This window comes from Geotrypetes seraphini, chromosome 3 (assembly GCF_902459505.1).
Source record: "Geotrypetes seraphini chromosome 3, aGeoSer1.1, whole genome shotgun sequence".
NCBI classification, from domain to species: Eukaryota; Metazoa; Chordata; class Amphibia; order Gymnophiona; family Dermophiidae; genus Geotrypetes; species Geotrypetes seraphini.
The window spans coordinates 241489991-241517866 of record NC_047086.1 but is presented as its reverse complement, the minus strand read 5'-3'; the positions used below and the strand labels follow the sequence as shown (position 1 = coordinate 241517866).

At 43.1% G+C, this 27876-nt stretch overlaps 1 protein-coding gene across 1 annotated transcript; it reads left to right on the top strand.

Annotated features, from left to right (window-relative positions):
- Positions 1 to 8233: 8233 nt before the first annotated feature.
- Positions 8234 to 26591, top strand: LOC117356590 (myosin light chain kinase, smooth muscle-like). Its single transcript, XM_033936005.1, has 3 exons — positions 8234 to 8351; positions 13544 to 13723; positions 25256 to 26591. The coding sequence occupies exons 1-3, from the start codon at positions 8289 to 8291 to the stop codon at positions 26519 to 26521; spliced, it is 1509 nt and encodes a 502-aa protein (XP_033791896.1). The 5' UTR covers positions 8234 to 8288; the 3' UTR covers positions 26522 to 26591.
- The last annotated feature ends 1285 nt before the right edge of the window (positions 26592 to 27876 follow it).

Here is a 27876-nt window from a genome sequence, read left to right as displayed (position 1 = left end):
TCAAAGCACATTACAGAATTCAGGGGGAGGGAGTTCAGGCCCACACCTCCTGAGGTGAAATCTAAGAGTAAACTCTGAAGGTTTCTGACCTGAATTCCCTTGTGAAGAAGTTTTTCATTTTTTAACTATTCCATTTGCAAATAAACAGCACAAGTGGAAGGTGGATGAATGGCATTTTACAAATTGTGGTTTGGATTAACTGCTGAAGTAAATTTTCTTTTACAGTTTAAATGAAGTCTGTTTTTGCTTTAAAAAGGGAGAAATCCTGCTGTGCAATGTAAATTCATTAACTTGCCATTCTGACAAGAAGAAGAACAAAACCTTTAGGAACTCTGACCTGCCTCTACTGAAGTCTGTGCTAAATAAAGTGGCCTGCTAGTGAGCATTCATTAGTACACATGGCAGTAGCTACACTGCACATACACTTATGTATGTATGCCTATGGGGTCACATATCTAAACACTACAATGTGCACACCTACTGACTCAAGGCAGTACATGCAGGTTTTACCATGTGAGCAGAATCATAGAAGCCTGACCAGCCATTTCTCAGGTCTTGGCCTTCTCAGAAGGGTAAGGCAGTGAGAGGTCCATTTATGTTCACTTTTGTGAGAATGTAATCCAATAGGATTCAACCATATTTGCAGGGCCTTGTGTAAATACATGATGCACACACTCAAGTGTCTACTTTGCACTTAGAAATGAATAACTAAATGACAACAGCAAGAAAACATTGCAACACGTAATTATTCTAAATTTAATACTTTTTCATTAGAACAACAAAAAGTCTTCACCCTACCCCCCCACCCAAAAAACATAACTCAGCCCCCCATAAAATATTCTTATATGTCCTTTTTGGCCATTTGGGGAGGTCTTCCTCGACCCTTTCCATGCCCCCTTCTTTGCCCCTCACGGAGAGGCTGCTGATGGGCCTGCGTCACCCACTCTGCCAACTGCAGCATATTAACAGTTAAGTCCCCAAGTGCCTGCCTGGTGCTTCCCATCTGCTGCCTCATCCCTCCCATCTGACAGATTCTGGACAGCTGCTGCTCCCTATGTTGGGAGTTAGCCTCCATTTGGGCAAAATGCTGCTCCTGCAGAGTGTGAGTTGCCTGGATCTGGCCCAATGCAGACACAATTGCCCCCTGCCGCTGATGTTCCGGCTGCTGCTGTGGGGGCTGTGGTTGCAGCAGCTGCTCACCCTCTTCTTCCTCCTCCTCACCAGCTGTGCTTCTGGAGTGGTGGGGAGGAAAAGGTGTACATCAACCTCCTCCTGGCCCTGTGGCTGATGGACAAAGTTGTCAGAGAGTGTGTATGTGTGTGTGTGGGGGGGGGGGGGGGGGGGCTGGCTTGCGGAGTTGGTTTCTAGAAACATAGGATATCAAAAACAGACAGTCAGCTCATCTCATCCTCCAATGTTACCCTCACTCACTTAGCACCAGGTATCTCTGTAAAGCCAAGATACTGATTGTATAAATCTCTTTTGACATCTCTGTCACTTCTATCCAATTTCACACCTCCTGCCCTGCTAAGTCTGTCCCAAAACATGTCCACCCTCATCTCATTTGGCATCTATGCTATGCACTCTTACCTGCCCTACTGTCTTGGCTGGCTGGCCCAGAGGAGGGAGGCTGGCTTGCTGAGCTGGGTCCTAGAAATACAGGATATAAAAAACAGACAGTCAGCTCATCTCATCCTCCAATTTTACCCTCACTCACTTAGCACTGAGGTGATATAGAGACAGAGCGACCTCATGGATTTGTGAGCTAGATACTCAGTTTCCAATCCTCCAGGTTGTGCTTGTCACTGACCATCAGGCAATTTTTGTGAGGAATATGCACACATATGTACAAGACCCACAGTGACCCTCTGATATTTCACAGCTTCGCAACTACCTAGCAAACACCTGCATCAGGTGCAGCTTTGGCTTCTGACACCCAATTTAACTGGGTTTAAATGCCACTATGGGTGTATGTGAATTGTCAGCTCATGTAAGGGCAAAGTCCAGAGTATGTAAGAAGGATGGTTTGCTAACCCCACGCTATATAATATAAGGAATCAATGTCATTGTAACATAGTAAATGACGGCAGATAAGGACCTGAATGGTCCATCCAGTCTGCCCATAAGTTATACTCATTAAAAAAATACATGATTAGATTGACTTGTCTCTTCTTTGATATTTCAGGGCCGTAGACTGTAAAGTCTTGTATTGTCCTAGGTTCCAAATGCTGAAGTTGCCGTCCAAGCTCACTCCAGCCTATCCAACCATCACGTTGTTTTTAGGATATCTACCGTAAAGTCTGGCTAGTAACATCTTCAAGTTCCATATTAATGGAGTTCACATTGATGCCCAACCCAGCCCATCCTTGATCGAATCACCATATATGGAACATAGATCGTGCAGGTCTGTCCAATACTGTTCTTAGTTCTTTACTTTACATCCTTCATTTTCTAATTAGAGATCCTCTATTTTTATCCCACGCTTTTTTGAATTCCATCACCGTTTTCCTCTCCACCACTTCCTTTAGGAGGGCATTCCAGGTATCTACCACCCTCTCCGTGAAGAATTTCCTAACATTGCTCCTAAGTCTTCCTCCCTGTAACCTCAAATTATGCCCTCTAGTTGTACCTTTTTTTCTTCTCTGGAAAAGATTTGGTTCTATATTAATGCCTTTCAAGTATTAATTGTATGTTTCCCCCTACCCCCTATTCTAGTACCCTGAATGGGGCTATGGACATAATTCTCCCTCTGCCTTTTTTCTGTAGTCACTCTCTTTTTGGCCCTTAATTGGACCTTAAAAGGTACAAACCATGACACAAACACAACCCCCCCCCCCTTTACTACTTTCATGTAATGTACTATAGATCCCTGTGTGAAATTTTGTCACAGGTGAAGACATCCATATAGCAAGGCTGTTCTAACAACACAAATACAATATACATACCCCACTGTGCTGAGGAATATTGGTGGTTGGGTCTAATGTGTGAAACTGTACACATAAAACTAACTGTTACATGTGCTCAGCCCTCAACATATATGCTTATAAACAGCACAATTATACCCTCGTACAAAATGTGTTGTTCCTTAGGGTTAGCATGGGGCTGCAAAAATGGAGGGTCAATGGAGACATCTGGGTTTTACTTCCATCTGTCCTCCTTATTTCCATAGCTTTCAAGGGAAGTAAAAGACAGTCTTCAAGGACCCTGCTTTTTCTGCAGCCATATGGTAACCTTAAGGAACAACATATCTTGTATGAGGGTGTAGCTGTGCTGTTTGTAAGCATATATGTTGAATGCTGAGCACATGTTTGGAATATAGATACTCCTACAAATAACATTTTACACATGATGCATGTTAAATGTTGCAAACACTTACCTGCACCTTCTGATGCAGCATCAAGCTCTATTCCGAGCCCTTCAAAATACATAGGGCCCAGTCATGCAGCCAGCTCTTCTTCCTCAGAGATCAATGCAAGAGCAAAGGGAGGTTCCCAATCTGTGGCACGTGCATGGGCCCTGATGGCCCCTTTTTTCTTTCTTAAATTGGATTTGAGGTCTCTAAATCTATGTTTGATTTGTTCCATACTGCAGGCTGTCACTGCTATATTATTGACAGTCTGCAGTATGGTGCCCCAAATAATTTTCTTGGAGCTACTGGAGAGTCTCCGACTTCTCTTCCCAAATAGCTCTTCAAAATTTGCTAGGAGCAACTCATTTTCTTCCTCAGAAAATCTCTGTTGTCGTATTCTCTTCTGAGCCTCCTCAGCCTGGCTTCTCCCTTGTCTTCTGGCTAGCCTTTCCCAGGACCCTCCATTTTTGCACACCTTAAACTCCCTCCACTATACTCCCAACCTCCACTCTTCTCCCACTCACTAATTAACTTGTTTCCTCCCTCTCTCTTTTGCCTACAACATCCACACAAAGGAGCAGCCATGCTTTCACAGCTCACTTTCAGCACAACCATTTTCACTTACAGAGAGATTTTTTCACAACCACATCTTCTCTGATACACCTGACCCATAATATTTAGGAAGAAATATGAGCACATGTGTGTTTTAATGCTAGGCATCAGAAAAAAAAAGGAAAAAAAGCATTCACATCACAAAATATGCACGCGTTCCCACAATTCCCGTGCGTACATTAGATGAACGCTAATGATGTATGAGCGTGTACCAATGTGCATATATATAAGGCACCACCTCTAAACTGCATTTTCATAGATAGGCTGGGGATGCTGTTGGATGCTTGGTCTGCAGACAGTGGCGTACCAAGAGGGGGGCGATCCGCCCCAGGTGCAAGGCCCGAGTGGGTGTTCAGCTGGCCACTAACCAGGGAATAGGCTGCCGCTGGGGAAAGAAAGAAGCCGGCGCCGAATTCTCCCTCCCTGCTGCTTCTCTTCCCCAAGCCAAGCAACTCTAGCCGTCCGACGTCAATTCTGACATCGGAGAGGACGTTCTGGGTCAGCCAATCGCTGCCTGGCTGGCACGCGGGAAAAGAAGGAGGGCGAATTTGGCGCTGGCCTGTTTCCGAAGGCCAGTGGCAGCCTTTCCCCGGCGGTGGTGGCAGCATGGTGGTGGTAGCGGCGGTGGCATGGGGGAGGGAAGGAAGAAAGAAAGAAAGGGGGGGGAGCCAGGGAGCCAGAAAGAAAGTAAGGGGGGGACAGGGATCCAGAAAGAAAGAAAGGGGGCAGGGTGAAAGAAAGAAAAAAATGGGGCATGGGGAAAGAGAGAGAAAGACAGACATACAGAAAGAAAGGGGGCATGGAGAGAGAAAGAAAGTAGGGTACAGGATGAAACAAAGAAAAAGTTGAGGAGGGAATGAAGTCTGGAGGAGAGGAAGCATACAGGAGGCTGAAAGAAGGGAAGAAATATTGGATGCACAGTCAGAAGAATAAAGTGCAACCAGAGACTGATGAAATTACCAAACATAAAGGTAGGAAAAATTATTTTATTTTCAATTTAGTGATCAAAATGTGTCCGTTTTGAGAATTTATATATGCTGTCTATATTTTGCACTATGGGCCCCTTTTACTAAACTGCAATAGCAGTTTTTAGCGCAGGGAGCATCAAGAGCAGCGTGGGGCATTCAGCGCAGCTCCCTGCGCTAAAAAACGCTATCGCGGTTTAATAAAAAGGGAGGGGGTATATTTGTCTATTTTTGTATAGTTGTTACTGAGGTGACATTGCATAAAGTCATCTGTCTTGACCTCTGAAAACCCGCGGAATATAAATGATAATTAACATATTCTCTGCGTACAATGTGCTTTGTGTTTTTAAAATTTTATTGTTGGTAGATCATTTTGACTTGGCAACGAAGGTAACGGGGAGGGAGGGAGGGGAGCTGCTGAAAGACATCTAGTAATCCTTGCAGGCTTGACTGCAGGGAATTATTTTTGTAAAATCATGTTTTGTTATGTGACTGGCATTATTTAGACTTTAATTTCTATGAATGAATAGAATGAAAATGATATAAATTTACTTGCTTGTTTTTATGTGCGTGCACTGAAGGAAAGTGGAGAGAGAGTGGGCTGAGGACGCTGAAGGGAAATGGGGAAGAGAGAGTGGGGAGAAGACACTGATTTATAATTTGACAATTGTACAGAATATTGTTTCTTTTTATACTTTAATATAATAAGTTCAATATAAAACAATTCAAGGCTTGTGTGGATGGAATCATGTGGTTTGTGGGGATGAGGACCGAGCTTACGGGGATTAGTCCAATAAAATGGTATTTTCATATTTCTCATTATTTGTTTTATTTTTATTTGTTAATTTGTAAAGTGGTGATTGTTATGTATCAGTTTTTCAAATTTACATCTACTGTCTTTATATTTTGCACAGTATTAGAGGACATGTATTACTGTTTTTGTGGTGTTGTGGTGTTGCATTGTATGCAGAGTCTGGTTTCTTGACAGTTCAGTTTAACTTTTGTCTACATATTTCTATTTTTAGTTTGTGATTATTCCATATTGGGCAAAGGTGTATCTGTCTGTGTGTATGAAAGGGACATGGCTTTCTGATAGCATCGACTGTACTGGATCAATTGACTGTGCAGGATCTGGTTTATTTAGTTTTACAATGTATGTGTTGGTGTTCTAGTGCTCACTGCAGTGTTTAAGATGCTGCCTTTTCCTAGGTACACTCTTGTTGTGCGATATGTAGATTGTTACTAAAAATCATATTTTTCATATAGATGGGGGGGTGTCAAAAAATGATGGGCCCCGAGTTTCACATATGCTAGGTACGTTACTGTCTGCAGGTAATGTGTCTCTTGTTCTCTTAACTTATATGGTATGTGCTATACTAAATTGTGCTTTCTCCCATGCTGGTGATTGGTGTGTTTGAGGTACAGCCAAACCTATTTGTAAAAACTGAATGAGCTACTTTTTATTTTTTGCCTTGAGAATGTCTATTATAGTTGATTCTAATTATGTGTGCTCATGTAGGTTACTGTTTACAGGTAGTGTGTTTTGTTGACTGATTTGTACTTTTTTCACCAAAGTTTCAACGTGGGCTGTGTTTGTGGCTTTTTTTTGACAGATAATGTGCCAGCACTATGCGATCCCCCCTCACAAAGTAAGTACAATGGAACAATTAAGCTACACAGGTGTGGAATTGAGTTCCTTAACTGAATCACCTTTCATTAATGCATTCTTAAGGAATCAGTTTGAATGTGAGGTTGTTACTAATGAATACAGAATGTGAAAAAGTTATAGGTATTTTTAAATGATATGTGTATTCTCTATATTCTCAATGTTATCTTAAGTATATCATGTGCAGTATGGTATAAACACTGTTGCGTTTGCTTTACCAAGTAATGTAATATAAAATACTAATGTTTAAGCCCGATAGATTAACGGGTGCTAGAATAGATGTGTAGACTTAACAGATCACAAAATTTAATGAAAACTTACCATGTGAGCTGTTTGTCTTTTTTTCATTCTTTCTCTCTCTCTCTCTTTGGCCACTGTCTGTCTTTTTTTTTTTTTTTTTCTTTCTTTCTCTCTCCTTGACTGCTAGCTGTCTGTCTGTCTTTTTTTCTTTCTCTCTCTCTCCTTGGCCGCTGGCTGGCTGTCTGTTTCTCTGGCCCCCTTGTCTGTCATTCTTTCTGTTTGTCTCTCTCCCTGGCCCCCTGTCTGTCTCTCTTTCTTTCTTGCTTTCTGTCTGTCTCTCTCCTTGACCCCCGTCTGTCTGTCTTTCTTGCTTTCTATCTCTCTCCCTGCCCGCTGTATTTCTGTGTGTGTCTGTCTTTTATTCTCGTGCGCTGCCTGCCTGTCTTTCTGTCTCTCTCTGTGGCCCCCTGCCTGTCTCTCTCTGTGGCACCATGCCTGTCTCTCTCTGTGGCACCATGCCTGCCTGCCTTTCTTTCTGTCTCTCTCCGTGGCTCCCTTCTGTCTCCTCCCCCAGAGCAAACCAAGATTGCTGCCTGCCCCCCAGCATACCCCTCCCCCAAAGCATAGCAAGTTTGCTCCCTGGCCCCATTTCCCTCTCCCTCTCCCACTTCCCTGTGCAGCAGCAGCACCCCTTGCCTGCTCCCCCTGTCCTGCAGTAGCCCTTTTCCCTTCCTTTTACCTCCCCCTCTATCCAGCAGCACCCATTCTGTTCTCCCTGTCCAGCAGTAGCCCTTTTCCTTTCCTTTTCCCTCCCCCCTGTCCAGCAGCACCCCTTCCCTGCTCCCCCTGTCCTGTAGTAGTCCAGCCATCAGTAGCATTTCTCATCTCCCCCTCTCCTCCCGGGTCTCACACAGCGGTAGGTCGCTGCTCCTGCTTGCTTCGGTCCTACTTTCTTTTGGGGCGAAGGCAGGAGCAGGACCCGGCAGCGAGGAAAGCCCTAGGCTGGAAGAGACATCAGCAAATCAAACCGCCAGACTCCACCCGCATGCGCCGCAAGCGCCCCATGCGTCAGAAATCGAATTCGGCACGGAATCAGATCTCACGGACACAGGGATCACAGATTTTCTACTGCACATGTGCGGTAAGGGCTTTATTATTAAGGATGTTTGAAAGTTTACTGAGACCTACAGGGCAAGTCTGTAATTAGAAGATGTAAGCTACAGCTGGAACCAGAATGGGGAGGCAAAAGAGATCTCTGTGATGAAGGTAAGATGATTAATATTGGCACACTCATATAGTTATTGCAGCTCCAAGGAAGGCTGTGATTGTTAGGTTAAGAGGTATTAATGGTGTGTATCAGCTGTAGTGGGTGTATGTGATTAAGGAAAAAGAGGTGGGGGAGGGCTTTTTTGTGAAGGCAGTGGGAGAAGTATAGTACCTTCTTGATTTGTGATATATGAAGAGAAGTTTGGATGTAGGCACAATTTTCCATGAGCCAAAAAGCTTGCAGAGCTTTGTGGTAAGTCACATCTACTATAATAGTGTGGTGGGTGGGGGAGTAAAGGCGAATTCAGGAAACTATGGCGAATTCAGGAAACACCTAAAAACCTACCTGTTCTTGAAATACCTAGGTAGCAAACCAGAACATCAGCCCCCCTCATAATACCACCACATACCCGACCCTGTAAATTGTAAACCCCAACCCTAATCACTAACCATGAACACACCATTCAATTCATGGAATATTTCTAAATTTTGTGTTAGCAGCATGGCACTTCCTGGTCCTGCAGCACACAAACTGTTGTTAATATTATTAATGTTGGAATTACCAGATGTACAATGCTATACCCGTTAATTCGCTGTATGTACAGTCTCTCTTTATTGTATTTACAGTTTCTCTTTATTGTAAACCACTTCTCTTTATTGTAAACCGCCTAGAAGTCGCAAGATTGTTGGCGGTATATAAGAATAAAGTTATTATTATTATTAATCTACTTATCACTATTGTGTAGCTGAGCCTAATTAGAGGCAGCTTTGGCTATACACACACCAGATCTTAACTCTCAATTAGCCTCACCTATGTAGGTAGTGTGGTGAAGTGTGTTTGCATATATTTGACGTTTCAAAGATAATTCACAGTTCTTTTTGTTTTGCAATTCTTTCTCTAGGTCACCTCTTTAAGAACAGCACGTGTTGTGGAGCATAAACAGCCATTGCATTTGAAAAGATTTCCTCCAACATTAAAATTGTTGTTATGACTGCTGGCTAGCTGGTATTTATTACAAATAAAAAAAAACTTAAAAAAGAAACCTGAGTCATCTTAAGTTAATATATTTAGACTCAGGAAGTGTGCATATGTTTTTTGCCTGTTTTTTTTTTGGCTATTTGTGAAATGCTAGGCTGTCCTGGTAGAGGTGACCTTTAGCAAAGAGGAGCATGTGTTGCAAGAGCATCTGATTTAAATGTTTTAAAATGTTGTACACAGCTAAGCTGTTTAGTGAGGCCAGGTGGCGACATTGACAAGTCCAAATAAGAGTGAAAAGAAGTTTGAATATGTAGATGTGGGTGATTGCTTCCATATTCTATCTCTCTTCCTTCCTCTCCCCCCCATCATACAGTGTTTATGGATATGAGTGGTTATAAGTTTCACATATTTGAGCTATACAAGTTTCCTGTAGGCAGAAAGTTATAACTAAAAAAAAGTAAGCCTCCATCTATCCAGGTCTGTGGTCTTCAATGAGCTGCTATGTAGAGCTGTCTGACAATCTCTGGGACCAGCAGTAAAGTGTGATACATTTGCCTAGGGAATTCAAAGGTCACTAGTGTGACCTTGTGTACACTCTGTTGAGCATAAATAATCAAAAAACATCTCCACAAGTTTACTTTCAGTGGGTCCTTTGGCCGCATAATACCCCCTTCCTGACGACACTGTTGCGAAACTCGAGTCGAAAGGAGGCCAGCTTTTAATCGAACACGGGGGTTGTTTAGTGCGTTTACATCTCTTTAAATTAAATGAAATGATTTCAACGTTTGCACCACCGCTCTTGATCTGCCTCCAATCCTGAGGTTTTTCTGCTTTAATCAGATAAGTTAAGAAAGCAAAAGTTTTCAATGATACATTACAGCATATAGTATATTTATTGTTTTTTGGACGGCAGCAAGAGGGACTCTGTAGTGCGATGATGGTCCCTCATTACAACCAGCACTGGTACATTTAATGGTACTGCTGCACTTTTTGGTTGGTGACTGAGCACTTTATAATATTGTTATAGCACCTTGAAAGCACTTTGTGCACTTTATTAGAACTTTTTGCAGATTTATTTATTTAATTTATGGTATAGAAGTAAACTTGTGGAGATGTTTTTGATTATTTATGATCTAACACAAGTTATTGTAGTAGTTGCTGCTTGAGTTTTTTTAGTATTACACTCTATTGAGGTCAGAGTAGGCTGCAGCCTTGGCCCTATGTGGAAGTAGGAAAAGTCAATCTAGCCTAGAGAAAGTATAATGACCCCTGTCATAGGCTGCTCTTATTGCATTAAAAAGAAAGGCACAGTAACAGAAGAGTAAGGATTTTTGTGTTGAAGCATGTGCTGTGGCGTAAGCTAACAGATGGTAAACTATTTAGAGAGTTAATACACATACTGGTGTAGTCAGGGAGGGAGGTGGCCTGCCCTGGGTGTCATCTTCTTTGGCGTGCTGGCACCCTTCCTCTCTGCCCCCATTCCCAAACCTCCCCCCTGTAGTGCACATGTCCATGCCCCCGTAGCTTTTGAACTTAGTTGCAAACAGCCATCAACTGGCTGCCTGCGTTGTCTTCAATGTTCTCTGATATCACTTGCAGGAAGGAAGTGATGTGAGAGAAAGGCCCAAAGCTGACCCAGGCAGTAAGTTTAGATGGCTGTCTGCCTTGAAGTTCAAAAGAGAAGGGGAAGGGCGCTGCTCACTCTTGCTGCATCACTGAGTACACAGGCACATAGGGCTAGATTCACTAACAATAGGGACTCTAATCGCTGTTGGCTAATTCTCTGGCTGATTTTCCAACAGCGATTGATTCACTATCAAGTTTGCATGCAAATGATTTACATGGAGGTGCAAATCATTTGAATGCCAACCCATAGACTCAATCGTTCAGTGAACGATTGAGACATGCGCAGAGCCCTAACACTAGTGACAGGGATTCTGCTTTTTTTTAAAATGTTCAAACAATTTTTATTGATAAGTGAAATACAATCAGAAAGAATACAAACTGTACACAATTGGTTCATAAACTGAAGAGCATCAATGGAAGTCTAATAAAGCAACCATCATCAGTTTTACAATACTAAATGCAACTCAAACCAATACCCCCTCCCCCCAACCCAATACCAAGTGTAGATCTATTAAAAGTACCAATTTTTATGGATGACCATATCAAGCTTTTTTTTAAATGGAATAGATGTTCAGCGCAAATAAAACATGCACCATCTGTCCCATTAAAAAAGCCCCCCCCCTCTGCCACCATCCCCCCGAACCCCCCAAAGAATGGCAGGAGGAATGCCCACTCCCTCATGCCGGCAAATACCTCCCCCTCCAGGCCCCCCTCCCCCGTATTGTTGATGTTGGGAGCAGGAGCTACTCAAAACACCTCTGGCTCCTCCGTGATGTCACTGAGCCCTAAGCCCTGCCCTGCTGCATCATGTGAGGCACAAGGAGGGGCCAAAGGCCCCGGTTGCCTCAGATGCCTCAGGCTCTTCCCTTGGGAGTGGTGAAGCATCTGAGCCAATCAGGGACTTCCTTAGAAAAGAGCTTAAGGAAGTCTCTGATTGTCCATTTGTTTGTGAGCGACAATGGCTAACTTTAGTGAATCTTGGCCATAGTCTTACTGATTTCTACAACTCTGCTGCTATTCATAGCATTGCAAGTTGATTCTACAAAATGGGGAGCTTAAGAAGCCATTTAAAGATGGTACACTTCTCCCTCGGTATTCGCGGGGGTTAGGGGCAAAGCCAGACCACGAAGTGTGAAAAATCGCAAATAACTTTGTGCCGGCTCTGAGCCACCCCCGGACCTTACCTGGTGATTTCCGCCTCCAATCGCCTCACACCATGCATGTTACGTGTTTGCGGGGGAGCTAGTGCGGGTGCTTCGGTCTCCTCTTTCCCTACTTCAGTGTCGGGCCAGGGGAGCGAAGAGGTGGTGGTGGGAGGATGCAGGTAAGAGGTGCTTGCCGGTGAGGTTGATAGCCGGGGTTATAGGATGCTGAGAGCGGAGATTTTTCCTCTCTGAGTGCATAGGACCTGGGCCGGACAGTCGGGAAAGGCCGGGGAGTGGCTGGAGTCTGTTTTTATGCATGTGTTTAGGTTTGTGCGGGCCTCCGACCGCTCTCTCCAGGATCCGGCTTCTCGGCGCTCTTTGTTTCTCTCACATCGCCGCGAAGATGAACCGGTCTGTTATTGTGATGAGGCCCTCCTCTGCCTCCGATCACCTCCCTCCTCGCCTCGATCCAAGTCCCGGGGCCGTTTTTTTTTTTTTTTTTCAATTCTCATGGGGGGGGGGAGGGCTGTGGAAAAAAAATTGTGAATAAGTGAAACTGCGAATGTCGGAACCGCGAATAAAGAGGGGAAAGTGTATAACCTTTTGTAGGTGGAGGTTTAAAGGATGAGGTCATACTTGTAGTGCATTTTTCCCCTGATCAATTTTTAGGGAGCTGGAGGCCTGCCTTTCCAGATGGCCACATTTTCAGAGTCTCAACCCTTTTCTCCTCAGGCTGCATTGTGATAAACCTGTTATACATGGACATGGAATTAACTTTGCATTGGAAAGTAATACAGAACACACTTGTTTAGAAACTGATAAAAATAGAACTATATTAAAAAAATCACAATTTAAAATTGGCAACAACTATTTACAAAAAGTTAAACTTTTAAAACGGGGTAGGAAAGGCGAGGTGAGAGGCAGGGAGGAGTAGGATAAAACAACCCCTGCTCCCCCTGCAAAGCGGAGCACCTGCCATGAAGAGGAGGAGCATGGGTGGTTACATAGGCTCACTGGGGGGGGGGGGGGGCTGCAAAATGGGACCCCGCTCTACAGAAAACTCATGGTGCCCCATGAGATGCTCTAAGCATTGTGCATTTGATGCAGTCTCCCCTCAACCGACATCAGGTGGTCCTCCAGGCACACCAAGCGCCCCTCAACTGCAGAGCAGTGCGCATTTAAATTTGCCAGGAGTGCCAGACGGGTCACCTGGAGTCCAAACATCTGGCTCTGAAGCCCATGCTTTTGGGCCTCGAACTTAGACAACCTGGCCTCCATCCCACCTATCTCCTCCTGTCCAGCATCAGAGTCAAGTGTGATAATTTTATAACTGTGCACATAAGTAAGCAGTATGCACATATTTTTCCTTATATCAATACTGGCAGATTTTCAAAGTGAAAGCATGTGCATACTTCGGTTTTGAAAAATTAATCTAGGGAATTTATGAATTTGCTTTATACCATGCACAAACTTATGTACATACAAATATATTTTATAAAGTAAGACATAATTGCAAACCTTTTCCAAATCCTACTCCCAGGATCGCCTCCACTCAGTCTGAGTATAATTATATGCATATGAGTACATGCATAATTTTATGCACTATTTTACAAGTGTCTATTTCCATGCATAAAATGCTAGTTTCCAGGCAAATATGGCTTTTACAGTTGTCCTCTGTATGTGTATCTTCCACAGACTGATTCCAAATCACAGGAAAAGGTTTCAGATTCTCCCTCTGATCCTACTAATCCTCCTGAGATTCCTCCTTCAAAGGTTGGTGCCTGGATGTGGCCAGAAAATTTCCGTAAGTCTGGAATGATATACTTAGATAATGAAGGAGAATACTGGGCACTAACTCGTCCTCCGAAATTTACAGTAAGTAATTTATAATACAATATTTGATCATTAAAACCTAAATGCCATTTTTTATATAAAGAGGAGTTAATATATATATTGAATAGGAAATTACATGTAATTAAAGCATTCCTGAGGATTGATGGTATTATACAAGATTAGAATAGTCATCTGCAGTTTTGAATTTATGTCAATTTTCATCTGATGCAATAGTGAAAATTAAAGAGCAAGATATTAAAATTGGAGAAACAGCTGTGAAGTTTGAAAAATTAGATCAGGCAGTAGGTACCTTACAAGCTAGTGCTGTTTCGAATATAAAGGATAGTATGATGATATATGCTAAATTAGAAAAAATGGAAAATTCTATCAGGGTTAAAAATCTTCGTTTGTTAAATTTTCAAATCACACATTATCTGTCCCCGATGGAGCTCTTGAGAATGTATTTGAAGGAGATATTACATTATACTAAAGTGGAGACCTTTGAGGTTGATAACCTTTATTACATCTCAAGAGACTCTAAGGAAAGGGCAGATGAAGGTGAAATGGATAAAATAGTGTCACCTGATAGTTTGAATGTATCACAGTTTTTAGAATCATCTAAAGACATAATAGATAAGCGTGCAACTCTTCTCGTGACCTTCAAGACAGAGTTTGAAAAACAAGATATTTTAAAATTATATTTTTTGAAAAAACAAGAGATGTTTTGTGGTCAACGGGTGATAATTTTCCCAGATGTCTCTAGACAAACTCAGTTTAAAGGAAACAGTTCCTTCAGCTAAAGCCCAAGGTTTTGGCAGTTGGAGCTACTTTCTTTTTGAAATTTCCATGCAAATGCCTTATTTCGTATGGAAGTGACAAATATGTGTTTTTTGATCCAGTCCAGTTAGAAGATTTTATTAAAGAGAAACCTTTGCTGAAAGTTTAATTTCTAACACTGATTCTTAGTTTTGGAGGATGATGTATAAATATATATAAATGCCATTTTCCTGTCCCTAGATAGTAGACAGATAGATTTGAAGTTTTGTTTTATTTTTAAAAACTGGCGACCAATGATAATGTGGACTAGGACATGGTAGATTAATTGCTTCATATGTTTTGTTGTTCTTTATATGGAATATGTATTTCTGTGGTCATTCATGAATATTTGTTATTAAGGTATTGTAACGAATAATCAAATAAATAAATAAAAAAAAGAATAGTCATCTGTACATTGTCAATGTTCTGAAGAACAAAAAAATTCCTGCAAGGTAATTCTCAAGTAAAACATATTTGGCAGCTCAATGGTGCCATTATAATAATGGATTGCTCCGGTTTCTTCACCACTATCCATAAGGGAGACCTCCTGTAGATGCCTGGGGGGTGCAGATGGTGATACTTTAGAAAGGGGATTGGTGTAGTCTGAAAGGGACTGGGGCAATGGCGAACTTAGTATATGACACCTGGGGCTGATCATTTTTTAACAGCCCCCATGTAAAAATATTTTTAGTCATTTTATTTCCAGTGCAATAAGTGAGACATCCTAGACCAGGGGTGTCCAATGTCGGTCCTCGAGGGCCGCAGTCCAGTCGGATTTTCAGGATTTCCCCAATGAATATACATGAGGTCTATTTGCATGCACTGCTTTCATTTTATGCTAATAGATCTCATGCATATTCATTGGGGAAATCCTGAAAACCCGACTGGATTGCGGCCCTCGAGGACCGACATTGGACACCCCTGTCCTAGACAGATGAGTTATTTCTCTATAGCCACATGCTACTGCAGAAGGAATCCACTCTGGAGTTTTCACTCTGCCTCTGCTGTACTTCACTGGGTTCTCTAGCTCCACCTTCAGTTCTTTCCTTCGGCATACATGCCTGCAGGAGTATTTGTTCTGCTCTCCCCATTTTATTATTTTTAATTCAACGTAATTTCATCCCTTATTGGGTAATTTGTTGCTTGGAGTGAATTTGAAATTCTGCCTGTCTGAGAATTCATAGACCGACAGGTCTGTAGCTGACAGGCTGATCTTATTGGGTACCTTTTAGCTGCCTGCATAGTTTTTTCTGGAGCTCAGGGCCGTCCCGTCCCTGACATGGTCTCACTTACTCTTAAGCAGGGGTTGAGCACAGGCTGTTAGGTGCCCTTAGGAGGCTTGGCGGTGTATCGCAGGGTGCCGGCTGCGTCTTCGTGCCTCCGCCTATCCCCAGCATTGTGGCAGTGAGTTTTCTCATCTAGCTACTGTGAGAGAGCTGAAAGCAGGCTACTGCACAGATCCTGTTAGGTCACAGTGAATATACATAGTCTGGCAGCCTGTGAGAGGAAACAGGGGAAGTTTGGCTGTTTCTTGATGTTCCCCTGTGTTCTCCCTCTCTTGAAAAATCCTAAAATCACTGTTTTTAGAGCTGGGGAAGTGTGAAAATTATCGTGATTTTGGCACAAATTTTTTGACGACTGCCATCTTGTATTTTTAGCGATCATTTTTTTCTACAGCTCCCTGCTTCTTCAAAACTGCAAATTTCACCTGAAAACTTGCTGGGATGCAGTCCTTGGGCTCTCATCATGTGGATTCTTGCCAGGATTGTGCAAATATAGTGTCTTTGGAGCATATATGTGACATGTGTTGTATGGCACAGCCGGGGGGGGGGGGGGGGGGGAGGAGGGCAGCATCCAACTTAGCCTTTCTCCCACTGAAGCAGGTGACCAAACAGCTAGCCCGATGTGGCGGCCTTCGTTGCTTTCAGGGCTTGGCATGGCTGGTAAATTAATTCACCAGGCTGCAGATCCTCCGCAGCCTAAGAAATGTAAATTTAAGTCACCTTAGGGTGACTCTACGCCCCAGGAGCCGGACATGTTTTCTGAATTTATGAAATTTTTGTGGTCTGAATCTCAGAACCAGTGTTTTCCCCCTGCGCAGTCCCAATCTGCCTCTGTGGTGTCTCTCAGAGGTGTTGCTCCTTTGGACACATCCTCAACTCAGCCTGCCGCTGTTCTTGTGCTGCCTGACCCTGGTCTGGGGGGATCCTAAGGTGGATGACTTGCTTGTTGACCCCTTCTTTGCAGGTGCAGTGCTTCCCGGAGCGGGAAATCAGGTACTGTGTGCTGGATCTTTGGATCCTTCTGCAGTTTTGGAGCCTGGGAATGATCCCATGGTCCTGTGCTTATTTAAGTCAGTGGCTTTGCTGGACCTTTGCAGGAGTTCCCTTTGGTTACTGAGCCGGCTCCAGCCACTTTTTCCTCCTGGCTTTGTGGTGTGTGCTTGCAGTTTGCTACCTTTCCCTGGCATCAGCTATGTTACGTTTGTATCCCCTGGCAAAGGAGTGTCAGCGTCTTTTGGGTCAGTCCAGGGTGGATTCTGTGGTAGCACAGGTGACTAAACACACCTCTCTCCCCAATGAAGGGGTGTAGTGTTAGAGCAGGGGTGTTTAAATGTTGGTCCTCGAGGGCCACAATCCAGTTGGGTTTTCAGGATTTCCCCAAAGAATATGCATGAGATCTATTTGCATGCACTGCTTTCATTGTATGCTAATAGATCTCATGCATTTTCATTGGGAAATCCTAAAAACCCAACTGGATTGCGGCCCTCGAGGATCAACATTTGACACCTCTGTGTTAGAGGATATGCAAGACCGCTGTGTGGATTTGGTCTTCAGGAAACTTTGACGCAGCTGCTTTAGGCATTAAAGCGGTTTTGTTGATGTCATTTGTTGCACGCGCCTGTCTCGACTGCGCACACTGGAGAATGAAGCAATGGTTTCCCCTCTTCAACTTCTTTTGATTGGGACAGATTATATGGCTGATGGATTGTATGACCTTATGCGAGTTTTGACAAAGGTTTCAGTGTTCTCCATCTCTGCCTGCAAGATACTTTGGATCAGTATGCTGGTGATTCCACTTCCCAGGCTACTTTGGCTAAACTGCCTTTTCAAGGGCAATTTTTGTTTAGCAAATGTCTGGACAACCGTATGGATTCTGTGATGGACCGTTGCCCTAAGACAGCTTGATAGCAGACCCAGACCCTCCTGGGGTTCTAGTCATTCTAATTTTCATGGTTCACAGTGATCCTGACAAAATGCAAGTGCCATATAGCAGAGATTTTCACAATGCTCACAACGACAGTATACTGGATACAGGCGTTCCCAGCCTTCTACCTCCCATTCTGCACCCTCTGCCAAAGAGGCGCAATGATGCCAGGCCGAGGGATGCCCCTCTTTAGATAGGAGGCCGGCTCTCAGCATTTCTTTCCTCCTGGATTTGCATTACATCCGACCAGTGGGTCGTGGACATTATTTGGTTGGGCTACAAGCTAGAATTTGCCTGGCCTCTGACAGATTGGTTCATGTACTCTTCTACAGGTCGCCCAGACACAGTGCTCAAGGTTCAAGCCACCATTCAGCGTTTGCTGGATTTTCAAGCTAAAGAGCCAGTGCTGCCCAAACTCTCGGGCTAAGGCATAATAATATAGTAACATAGATGACGGCAGATAAAGACCCAATGGTCCATCCAGTCTGCCCAACCCTACTCACTCAATAAATTACAGCTTAATTTAAATTTTCCTTCTTCTTAGCTGTTGCTGGGCCAGAACCTAAAGCTCTGCCTGGTTCTATGCTTAGGTTCCATCTACTGAAGTCTTCATCAAAGCTCGCTCCAGCCCCTCTAAACCATCCTAGCCATTGAAGCCCTCCCCAGCCTGTCCTTAACCAAACAGCCAGGTACTCTATATATTTTTTCGTGCCAAGGAAAGGCTGTGAAGCTTGGAGGCCTATTCAGGATCTTCAGCACTTGAATGCAGCTCTCAAGGCAGAATGAAAAATCTGGATTGGATTCCTTCTGCAGTAGCACGCGGCTATAGGGAAATAACCCATTTGTCTAGAACAGGGATCTCAAAGTTCCTCCTTGAGGGCCTCAATCCAGTCGGGTTTTCAGGATTTCCCCAATGAATATGCATTGAAAGCAGTGCATGCACATAGATCTCATGCATATTCATTGGGGAAATCCTGAAAACCCGACTGGATTGCGGCCCTCAAGGAGGGACTTTGAGACCCCACTCTAGAATGTCTCACCTATCTACTGGAAAAGAGCTTATCAGGGTAAGTACATAATCTCTTTTTATTTGGCATTTGACAAAGTACCTCATGAAAGACTTCTGAGGAAATTAGAAAGTCATGGGATAGGAGGTAATGTCCTTTTATGGACTGAGAACTGGTTAAAAGACAGAAAACAGAGAATGGGTTTAAATGGAGAAGGATAATAGTGGGGTTCAATAATCACTATGCAAATACCCACACAGCTAGACTTCTCGTATAACCAAACTAAAGCTGTGAACAAAGTGAAAACAATAGAGTAGTTTACAGTGCTGTTGAAGGAAGGAAAAGCCTTAGATCCCCATTAGGGAAGAACCCTTCTCTAACGAGAGAGGGAAATAACTTCATCAACATAAAATCCTCCTTCGTTGAAATGTCAGTAAACAACTGCTAAAGTGGTAATTATTCACAATCAGCTGTTAGTAACATCAAACATTTTCCTACAACTAGTAGAGGTTAAATTCCCCAGGGGTCTGTGCTGGGACCACTGCTTTTAAACATATTTATCAATGATCTAGAGATGGGAATAACTAGTGAGATAATTAAATTTGCAGATGACCACAAAGTTGTTAAATCACAAGAGGATTGTGAAACGTTGCAAGAGGAGCTTGTGAGACTGGAAGACTGGGCATCAAAATGGCAGATGACATTGAATATGAGCAAGTGCAAAGTGATGCATGTAGGAAATAGGAACCCAAACTATAGCTATGTGATACTGGGTTCTGTGTTAGGAGTCACTGCCCAGAAAGAGGATCTAGGTGTTATTGTTGAGGATACGTTGAAACCCTCAGCTCAATGTGCGGTGGCTGCTAAAAAAGCAAATTGAATGTTAGGAATTATCAAGAAAAGAATTGAAAACAAAGATGAAAATGTTATAATGCTCTTGTATGACTCTATGGTACGGCTGTACTTCGAATACTGTATGCAGTTTTGATCGCCGTATCTCAAAAAAGATATTGCGGAATTAGAAAAGGAACAGAGAAGGGTTACAAAAATGATAAAAGGGATGAGACGACTTCCCTATGAGGAAAGACTGAAGTGGCTAGGGCTCTTCAGTGTGGAGAAAGACAGCTCAGGGGTCATATGATAGAGGTCTATAAAATAATGAGTGGAGTAGAAAGGGTAAATGTGAATCGCTTCTTCACTCTTTCCAAAAATACTAGGACTAGGAGGGCAGAGATAAAGCTACTAAGTAGTAGATTTTAAATCGGAGAAAAAATTCTTCACACAATGTGTAATTCAACTTTGGAATTCATTGCCGGAGAATATGGTGAAATCAGTTAGCTTAGTGGGGTTTAATAAAGGTTTAGATAATTTCCTGAAAAAGTAGTCCATAGGTAATTATTGAGATGGCTTGGGGAAATCCACTTCTTATTCCTAGGATAAGCAACATAAAATCTATTTACTACTTAGGATCTAGTTAGGTACTTGGGACCTGAGTTGGCCACTGTTGGGAAACAGGATACTGGGCTTGATGGACCTTTGGTCTGTCCCAGTATGGAAATTCTTATGTTCTTATATTAATGTATGATCTGGTGAGCTTGTTGAGGGAATGAGGCTTTGATCATCCAGTTATCTAGATAAGGGGACATATGAAAGTTGTATGAGCGGAAAGTTGTTGCTACTACAACTAAGCATTTTGTGGACACTCTGGGTGCTCATGCCAGACCAAATGGAAGCAATCTTTACTGGAAATGGCATGTTCCCACTTGAAAACAAAGATATTTTCTGTAAGCAGGGAGGATGGGAATAAGTGTGTAGGATTCTTTGAGATCTGGAAAGCATTTCCCAGAGAGACCATTTGAAATTTCTTTCACCATGTATTTGTTGAGAACACGGAGGTCCAGGATTGGATGGAAGTCTCCAGTCATTTTTGATACGAGGAAATACTTTGAGTAGAACTCTCGGCCCTCTTCCTGTAAAGGAACTTCTTCTATGGCATTGTGCAGGAGGAGGGCTAAGAATTCTTGTTAAAGGATAGCTTTCTGATGGAAGGTGAAAGAGGACTCTCTTGGAGGAAGGTCTGGAGGTTTCTTTTGGAGATTAAGGGGTTCATAATAAAAAATAAAAAAAAAGTGGCCTAAATGGCTACTTGGACGATCAAAAAGCCTGATCATCCAAGTACCCATAATCAAAGCTGGTTTTAGACGTATCTAAAACCAGCTTAGCTTTTCCCCTGCTTCTAAACGCACAGAGATAAAAGAGGCATTTTTAGAGGAGGGGAAAGGGCGGGCTTTGGGTGGGAGGTGGACCGACCTAGACCTAGGTGTGCAGCAGGTATAATCAAAACTTTAGGCAGGTTGCCTAGTCGGCATTTATACGTTTTGACTTAGACGAAGTCAAAACAGGTCTAAGTGCCGAAAAAGGGGCTGCTGAGCTGATTGTGGCTGCTGCGATCAGCTCAGCAGCCCCAGCAACCTGCAGCAATGATCGTGGCAGGAGAGATGCCTCATCTCCCCTACCGCGATGCCATCACTCCTCTACCCGAACTGCTGCGACCCGCGGCAGGAGAGACGCCCTATTTCTCCTGCCGCGGGTTGTGCAGTTTGGGTAGAGGAGTGATGGCATCGCGGTAGGGGAGATGAGGCATCTCTCCTGCCGCGATACATCACCCCCCCCCAACAACATTGGGGCAAGAGGGAGCCCAAGCCCTCCTGCCCCGCGATCCCCTACCCCCTCTGATTACGTTCAGGGCAGGAGGGAACCCAAGCCCTCCTGCCCCACGATCCCCAACCCCCCCCCCCCCGAGTCCAATCAGGCCAGGAGGGAGCCCAAGCCCTCCTGGCCTCTCACCTCCCACCCCCTACAAGATCGGGCAGGAGGGAACCCAACCCCTCCTGCCCAGGCGGACCCCCACCCCCCACTACAGTATGGGCAGGAGGGATCCCAGGCCCTGCTACCCTCAACACAAACCCCCCCCAATGACCGCCCCCCCCCGCATGCTCAAGGCCCGGCACAGGAAGCAGATTTTCGGGCACTGGCACCAACGCACAGGACATGCTGGTGCCGGTGCCAATGCGGAGGCTACACTGGAAGTAAGAAGAGGGTTCGGGTGGGTTGGGGGATCTCAGGTTGCGGCGTGGGGGGTGCCCGATGGCGGCGTGGGGGGTGCCAGATCGCGGGGGGGAAGGTGCCGGTTCGCGGGGGGGGGGGGGCGCTCGTACAGCGAGGCAAGCCCGGTTTACGAGGCACCAAGTTTGCAAATGTTTTGCTCGTCTTGCAAAACACTCGCAAACCGGTGCACTTGTAAACCGAGGTACCACTGTATCTTTATATCTTGTTCCAAGTTATAAAATTGTTTTTTAATTTGCTTTTTAATGTATTCCGAAAAAGAAATATTTTGATCTCTCATGGTTGCCTTAAAAGCATCCCACAATGTTTCTATAGAGATATCTTTTACATTATTAATTTGAAAATAATCATTTATTTTCAACTGTATTTCCTCTATAAAATTTGGTTCTGTCAGCAATGTATTATCAAATCTCCACACAGGTCTATTATCTTCTTGGTCAGTAATATTCATTTTAATCCACACTCCACCATGATCAAGTACTTATAATTTCTATAGCGCTACCAGATGCACGCAGTGCTGTACATTAACATGTAAGAGATAGTCCCTACTCAAAAGAGCTTACAATGCATATTTTAAATAAGCTACATGTATAAGTTTGTGCCTCTGTCCACACTACATTCCTGAACAAGCCTACATAAAGGTCACATACAAATATGTGCCTACTTGTCAAAGCCTATACTTGTGCATAGGGATCAATTTATATAAGGCCTTTTATGTACATATAAAAAAAAGTTTTTAATATTACCCCAATGTTAGACAGATACCATAAGGCAGAAGCCGTTTCTGAGGATAAAGCACTACCCTGCCCACAAAAAAATGTTGTTACTACACTTGGGGCTCCTTTTACAAAGGTGTGCTAGGGCCTTGACGTGCGCAATAGCGCATATTAAATTCCCGAGCGCGCTAGCCACTACCGCCTCCTTTATAGGAGGCGGTAGATTTTCAGCTACCGCGCACTATAGTGCGCAGTAATTTTGTGCATGCGCTAAAAACCCTAGCGCACCTTCGTAAAAGGAGCCCTTGATCTCTGCCATAAGGCTGAGAAGCGATACAAAAAATGCCTTTTAAAATGCATATTTCCAGGCCCTGATGCTATAAAAAGTGCTTACCTTTAGGGGCCTAGATCTGCATGCCTAGCCAATCTAGGCACGTAACTTAATTTTTTTTTTTAATTGCTTCAATTGGCGCTGCTAATTGAGCAGAGCCATTAAAAAACAATTAAGAAACAAAAAAAATAATAATTTTGGGGTAGGAGCCTAACTCGGTAGGTGCCGTGTAGGCTTCTACACTGATGTGCCTACTGACACCTATTCAAAAAGTAGGCATGGTTAGGAGTGGAGTTTGCTGATAGAGTTGTGGTAGGCATTGATGTTATGCACTGGTAAATTACACCGAGAAAATCCTGCCCTAATATACCAGTGCCTAACATTATGATGCCTAATTTGAGTTAAGCGCCACTAGGCACAATTCTACAAATGGCGCCTAGTGATTGACAACCACGCTGAGCAACTTCTAGCTGCTAGGCGCCATTTATCAGGGCCCATGTGCTGATGACATTAGGACATGATTCACAAAGGTTTCTCTCTATGGGGAAAAAACCTTAGCTAGATCTTTAGCAGGCTACTTTACTTGTGGCTAATTTAGATGCTCCAATAAATACCCAGTAAATTTATACTACTTCAATCAATTAAAGTTCACAAAAAGTTTTTCATTTCTTCAGAGACCTCAGCAATGCCACCCTTACCAGTTATCACTGGTCTCAATATAAATATTTATTTATTTAAAACACTTATATCCTGCATATCAAAAATTCTATGCGGATTACAAAATGACACTCATAAATAATTTAAACACAGACATACCCTAACATTCTAAAAATGACTCGACACCACACAAAAGAAGAAGAAGAAAAAAGAAAAAAATCCTTCTATAAACTAATACGGTAATGAAATGGTAAAACAATTCCTATCAGAAGTTCTCAAGTCTTTTGAAAAAAAAAAATAAGCCTTCAAACACTTGCGAAATAGCATACAAGAGGAGATCTGACGAAGGGTGTTCCATAATTGTGGACCTACCACACCAAAAACACAAGAACGATTGTCGAGCTCCATATTTATAGAGAAGATGCGGTATATAATCTTAAGGTTTAGTTTAGTACAGAAGGATTGACAAATAGTTGCTTGGATTGAGACCTCAGAGAATGAGATGACACATATAACTCCAATAAAGAAGCCACTACCTTCGTACACTAATATCAAGATCTTAAATTAAATTCTCCAAACCACTGGAAGCCAGTGAAGCTCAGTAAGCAACGGGGAGACATGTACATTACAAGGAATACCACCAATTACTGTCGCCGCAGCATTCTGTACCACCTGCAGTGCTCTCAATGACTTCTTAAGAAGCCCACATAAAAGGACATTACAATAATCTAAATGTGGTAAGACAAAATGTTGTATAACTTGATGGAAGTTGGATGGAGAAAGCAAATCCTGCAATCTCGGGCGGATCTTAAAAATCATTCTCTTCACCACTGATGAAATGTGACCACGAAATTGTAAAGAGGAGTCCAACAAGACCCACAAAGTTTTAATCTCCTGATGTATTGGAATCAACACCCCATCATACACAAAACTAGGTGGGGCATCTATAATCCTAGATGGTGAAAGCTACAGAATTTTTGTTTTCAAAACATTCAAACAAAGACAATTTGTAGTCATCCAGGTCTTAAGATTTCAACAATCGAAAGCCCTAAACACTGTCAGCTGGAAACTCAAAGAAAAACTGTACATTGTCAGCATATATGCGATACTGTACTCCAACATGCAAAAGTAATTTACCAATTGAGACCATGAACAAATTAAAGGAGAAGAAGGAACCTTGAGGCACTCCACATTTCAAGTAGAAAAAAATCTGAGCAGTCACTTCCACCAGTCACATAAAAACTCCTATTACTTAGGAACAAATTAAACCATTTGAGTACTGTTCCTGAAATCCCAAATGTACGCAATCTATCAAAAATCTTAGAAAGTTAATAGTTTCAAACTTATCTTCAATTTTCACCACAGCAGCTTTAATGAATCAAAATCGGAGAGGGGATTCTTCAACCGATATGACTCATGTTTTGAATAAACGCTGTTTCAAGTTTTATCCCCTTTCTAATGCCATTGTCATCTTCTAACTCCCTTTCTCTTGCAGTCCAAGACTCGATGTTTAAATCCCTATCAGCAATGATGAAATGAAAATCATTTTGTGAAATTGAATGACTGAAGTAGTATAAATATAGTAGGTATTAAATGGAAGGTAATACTGCTTCTTTAATTTTTTTCATAGCCTGTTTTGAGTGATTTAGATGTTCTGCATTTGTTTGCTTATACTTAAGCAGTGTTTTTAATCTATTATTTATTTATCTCTTAGGGACCAATGTCAAACCCAAATCTGATGTGTCTCATCAGAATTCGATCAGAATTTGTTTCAGCTTATAGTACTGGAGAACATAAGAAAATCTGTGACTGTTTTGATGAGCAAGCACTGAATCAACCCTCTAAATTTGACTGCCCAATAAGGATCTGGACACCAAATGAAGGAGATGGATACTACATGCCTGTATTCATGAGAAATACTGAAACTGAAGAATCTAAGAAACCTGAAGAACTTAAGCCACTTCTAGTGTCTGAACAATCAGAAATGCCCGTGAACTCTGCAGATTCTAAGAAACCAGATGAGACCATGAACGCTGCAGAATCTGAGAACCTGGAGCAGGCTATGCAGATTGGAGAGTCTGAGAAAGCAGAGGAAGCTATGACAGCTGCACAGCCTGAGAGATCAAAAGAGACTATGGAACCTGCAGGGGCTAATGGACCAGAAGAAACTCTAAAAGCTGCAAATTCTAAGCAACCAGTAGAGGCTATGGAAACTGCAGAGACTAAGAAACCAGATGATGTTTTAAAAACCACAGTAAATGCTATAGAAACTGTAGAGAGTAGAAAACCAGAAGACGCTATAAAAACTACAGAGTCTGGGAGACCAGAAGAGGCAATGATGACTGCAGAGATTAAGAGATCGGAGGGAGCTCTAAAATCCACGGATTCTGGGAGATCAGAAGAAGCAATAAAAACTGTAGACTTTAAGAGACTAGAAGAAACCCTAAAAGCTGCAGAGTCTGGGAGACTAATAGAGGCTATGAACACTGTAGTAACCAAGAAACCAGAAGAGCCTCTAAAAGCTGCAGATCTTGGGAGACCAATAGAGGCTATGACCACCTTAGGAACTAAGAGACCAGAAGAAACCCTAAAAGCTGCAGAGTCTGGAAGACCAATAGAAGCTATGAACACCTTAGGAACTAAAAGACCAGAAGAACCTCTAAAAGCTGCAGAGTCTGGAAGACCAGTAGAGAATTTGAAAATTACACTGCCTAAGACATCAGAAAGTCGAAAAGTGGCACATTCTGGGAGAACAGCAGAGGCTATCAAAATTGCTGAAACTGCAGGACTAAAAAAGGCTGAGAATCCCAAACTCGCTTTGAAAGTGGATGGGTTTAGTAAACCTGGCAATCCCAGTAAACCTATTACTCCTGAAAAAATGGATCAGCCTGAGAATTCTTCTAAGCATAAGAGAAGTAGACTACCTAAGGACCTGGAAGAGCCCAACATCATAAAAAAAGCCCGAAAGGCACTCCGTTAGAACTACTTTGAAACGTTGTTAAAATGTTTTACAGGCAAAAAAATCCTGTTTTAATTGTAGAGAGTGAAAACCATCCATGAATAAAACCAAATTCTCCTCTCCAATTAACACAGATTGTAAGTGCTTACCATGTTCAGTGTGTAAAACCAAGCGCCTACATATTGGAGAGTCTTAGCTTGACTAAGAGCTAAACTGAAGGTCTTAGAGAGCTATAATAAAATTAACAGTAGACGTTAACACTGAAGTTCACTTCCCTCTCTGACTTATTTTCTCCCCCACATATTTCCATTTATAAACTTTCAAAAGCCTTCTTGAAAAATGGAAATAATGGCTCATTAACAAAGGTAGTGCTAAATAGCAAATCAACTTCTTTCCTTCCAGTGTAGTTGCATTAAGTGCAGAGGTCAGTTTTCAAAAGCACTATAGTGTTTTCAACTAAAATTGCTAGCCTGTAGAACAAATAATTTTGGGCCATTTAAGTTGCTAAATTGTCAAATGCATGTGTTTTGCTGGAGGCAGGGTTAAGTGTGCTCTGGGGCTAGGCAACAAATTATCTATATAAGGAACATGGTTACTAACAGGGGCTACAGTTAACATGTGTTATTTTAACACTAAACTCATGCTATTTTACTGCAGGTCCCATTTTATGCAATAAAACCTAGTTACTAATAACAGGTAAACAGTAAAATAACATGTTCTAACAGTAGTCCGTGTTAGTAATTATGCCCCTACATGGTGATATTCCCTGCTAGGCAGATAACATGCAGGGCCGGATTAATCACTAGGCCAAGTAAGCATGTGCCTAGGGCCCGAAACTCTAAGGGGGGGCCCACTGAAGGAGTGCGACTCACCTTGCTATTTTTCAACGGCAATGGCCCCCCCCCCCCGCAGTAACGGCAATGTCCTCCCATGCAGTAACGGCAACGGGGCCTCCCCACGCAGTAACCCGCAACGGACCACCCGCAGCAATGGCAATGTGGCCGGATGTGTTACTGGAAGGTCCCGCGATGACTGCTTCTGCTGATCCAGCCCCCTCCGACATCACTTACTTGCTCTGGAAGAACTGATGTCGGAGGGGGCTGGACTGGCAAAAGCAGTCGTCGCTGAACTTTCCTGTAGCACATTTGGCCGCGTTCGTGTTGCTGTTGCTGAGGGTGGGGGCCCATTGCTGTTACTGTGGGGGGGGCCCGTTGCCGTTGCTGCGGGGTGGGGCTGTTGCCACGGGGGGGGGTGGGTCATTGCCATTGCTGGCGGGATACGTTGCTGTTGCTGCGGGGGAGAGGCATTGCCGTGGGAGAGAGAGAAAGGAGGATGGAAGGGTGGTGGAGGAAGAGAAAGGGGGCAAGGTGGTATGG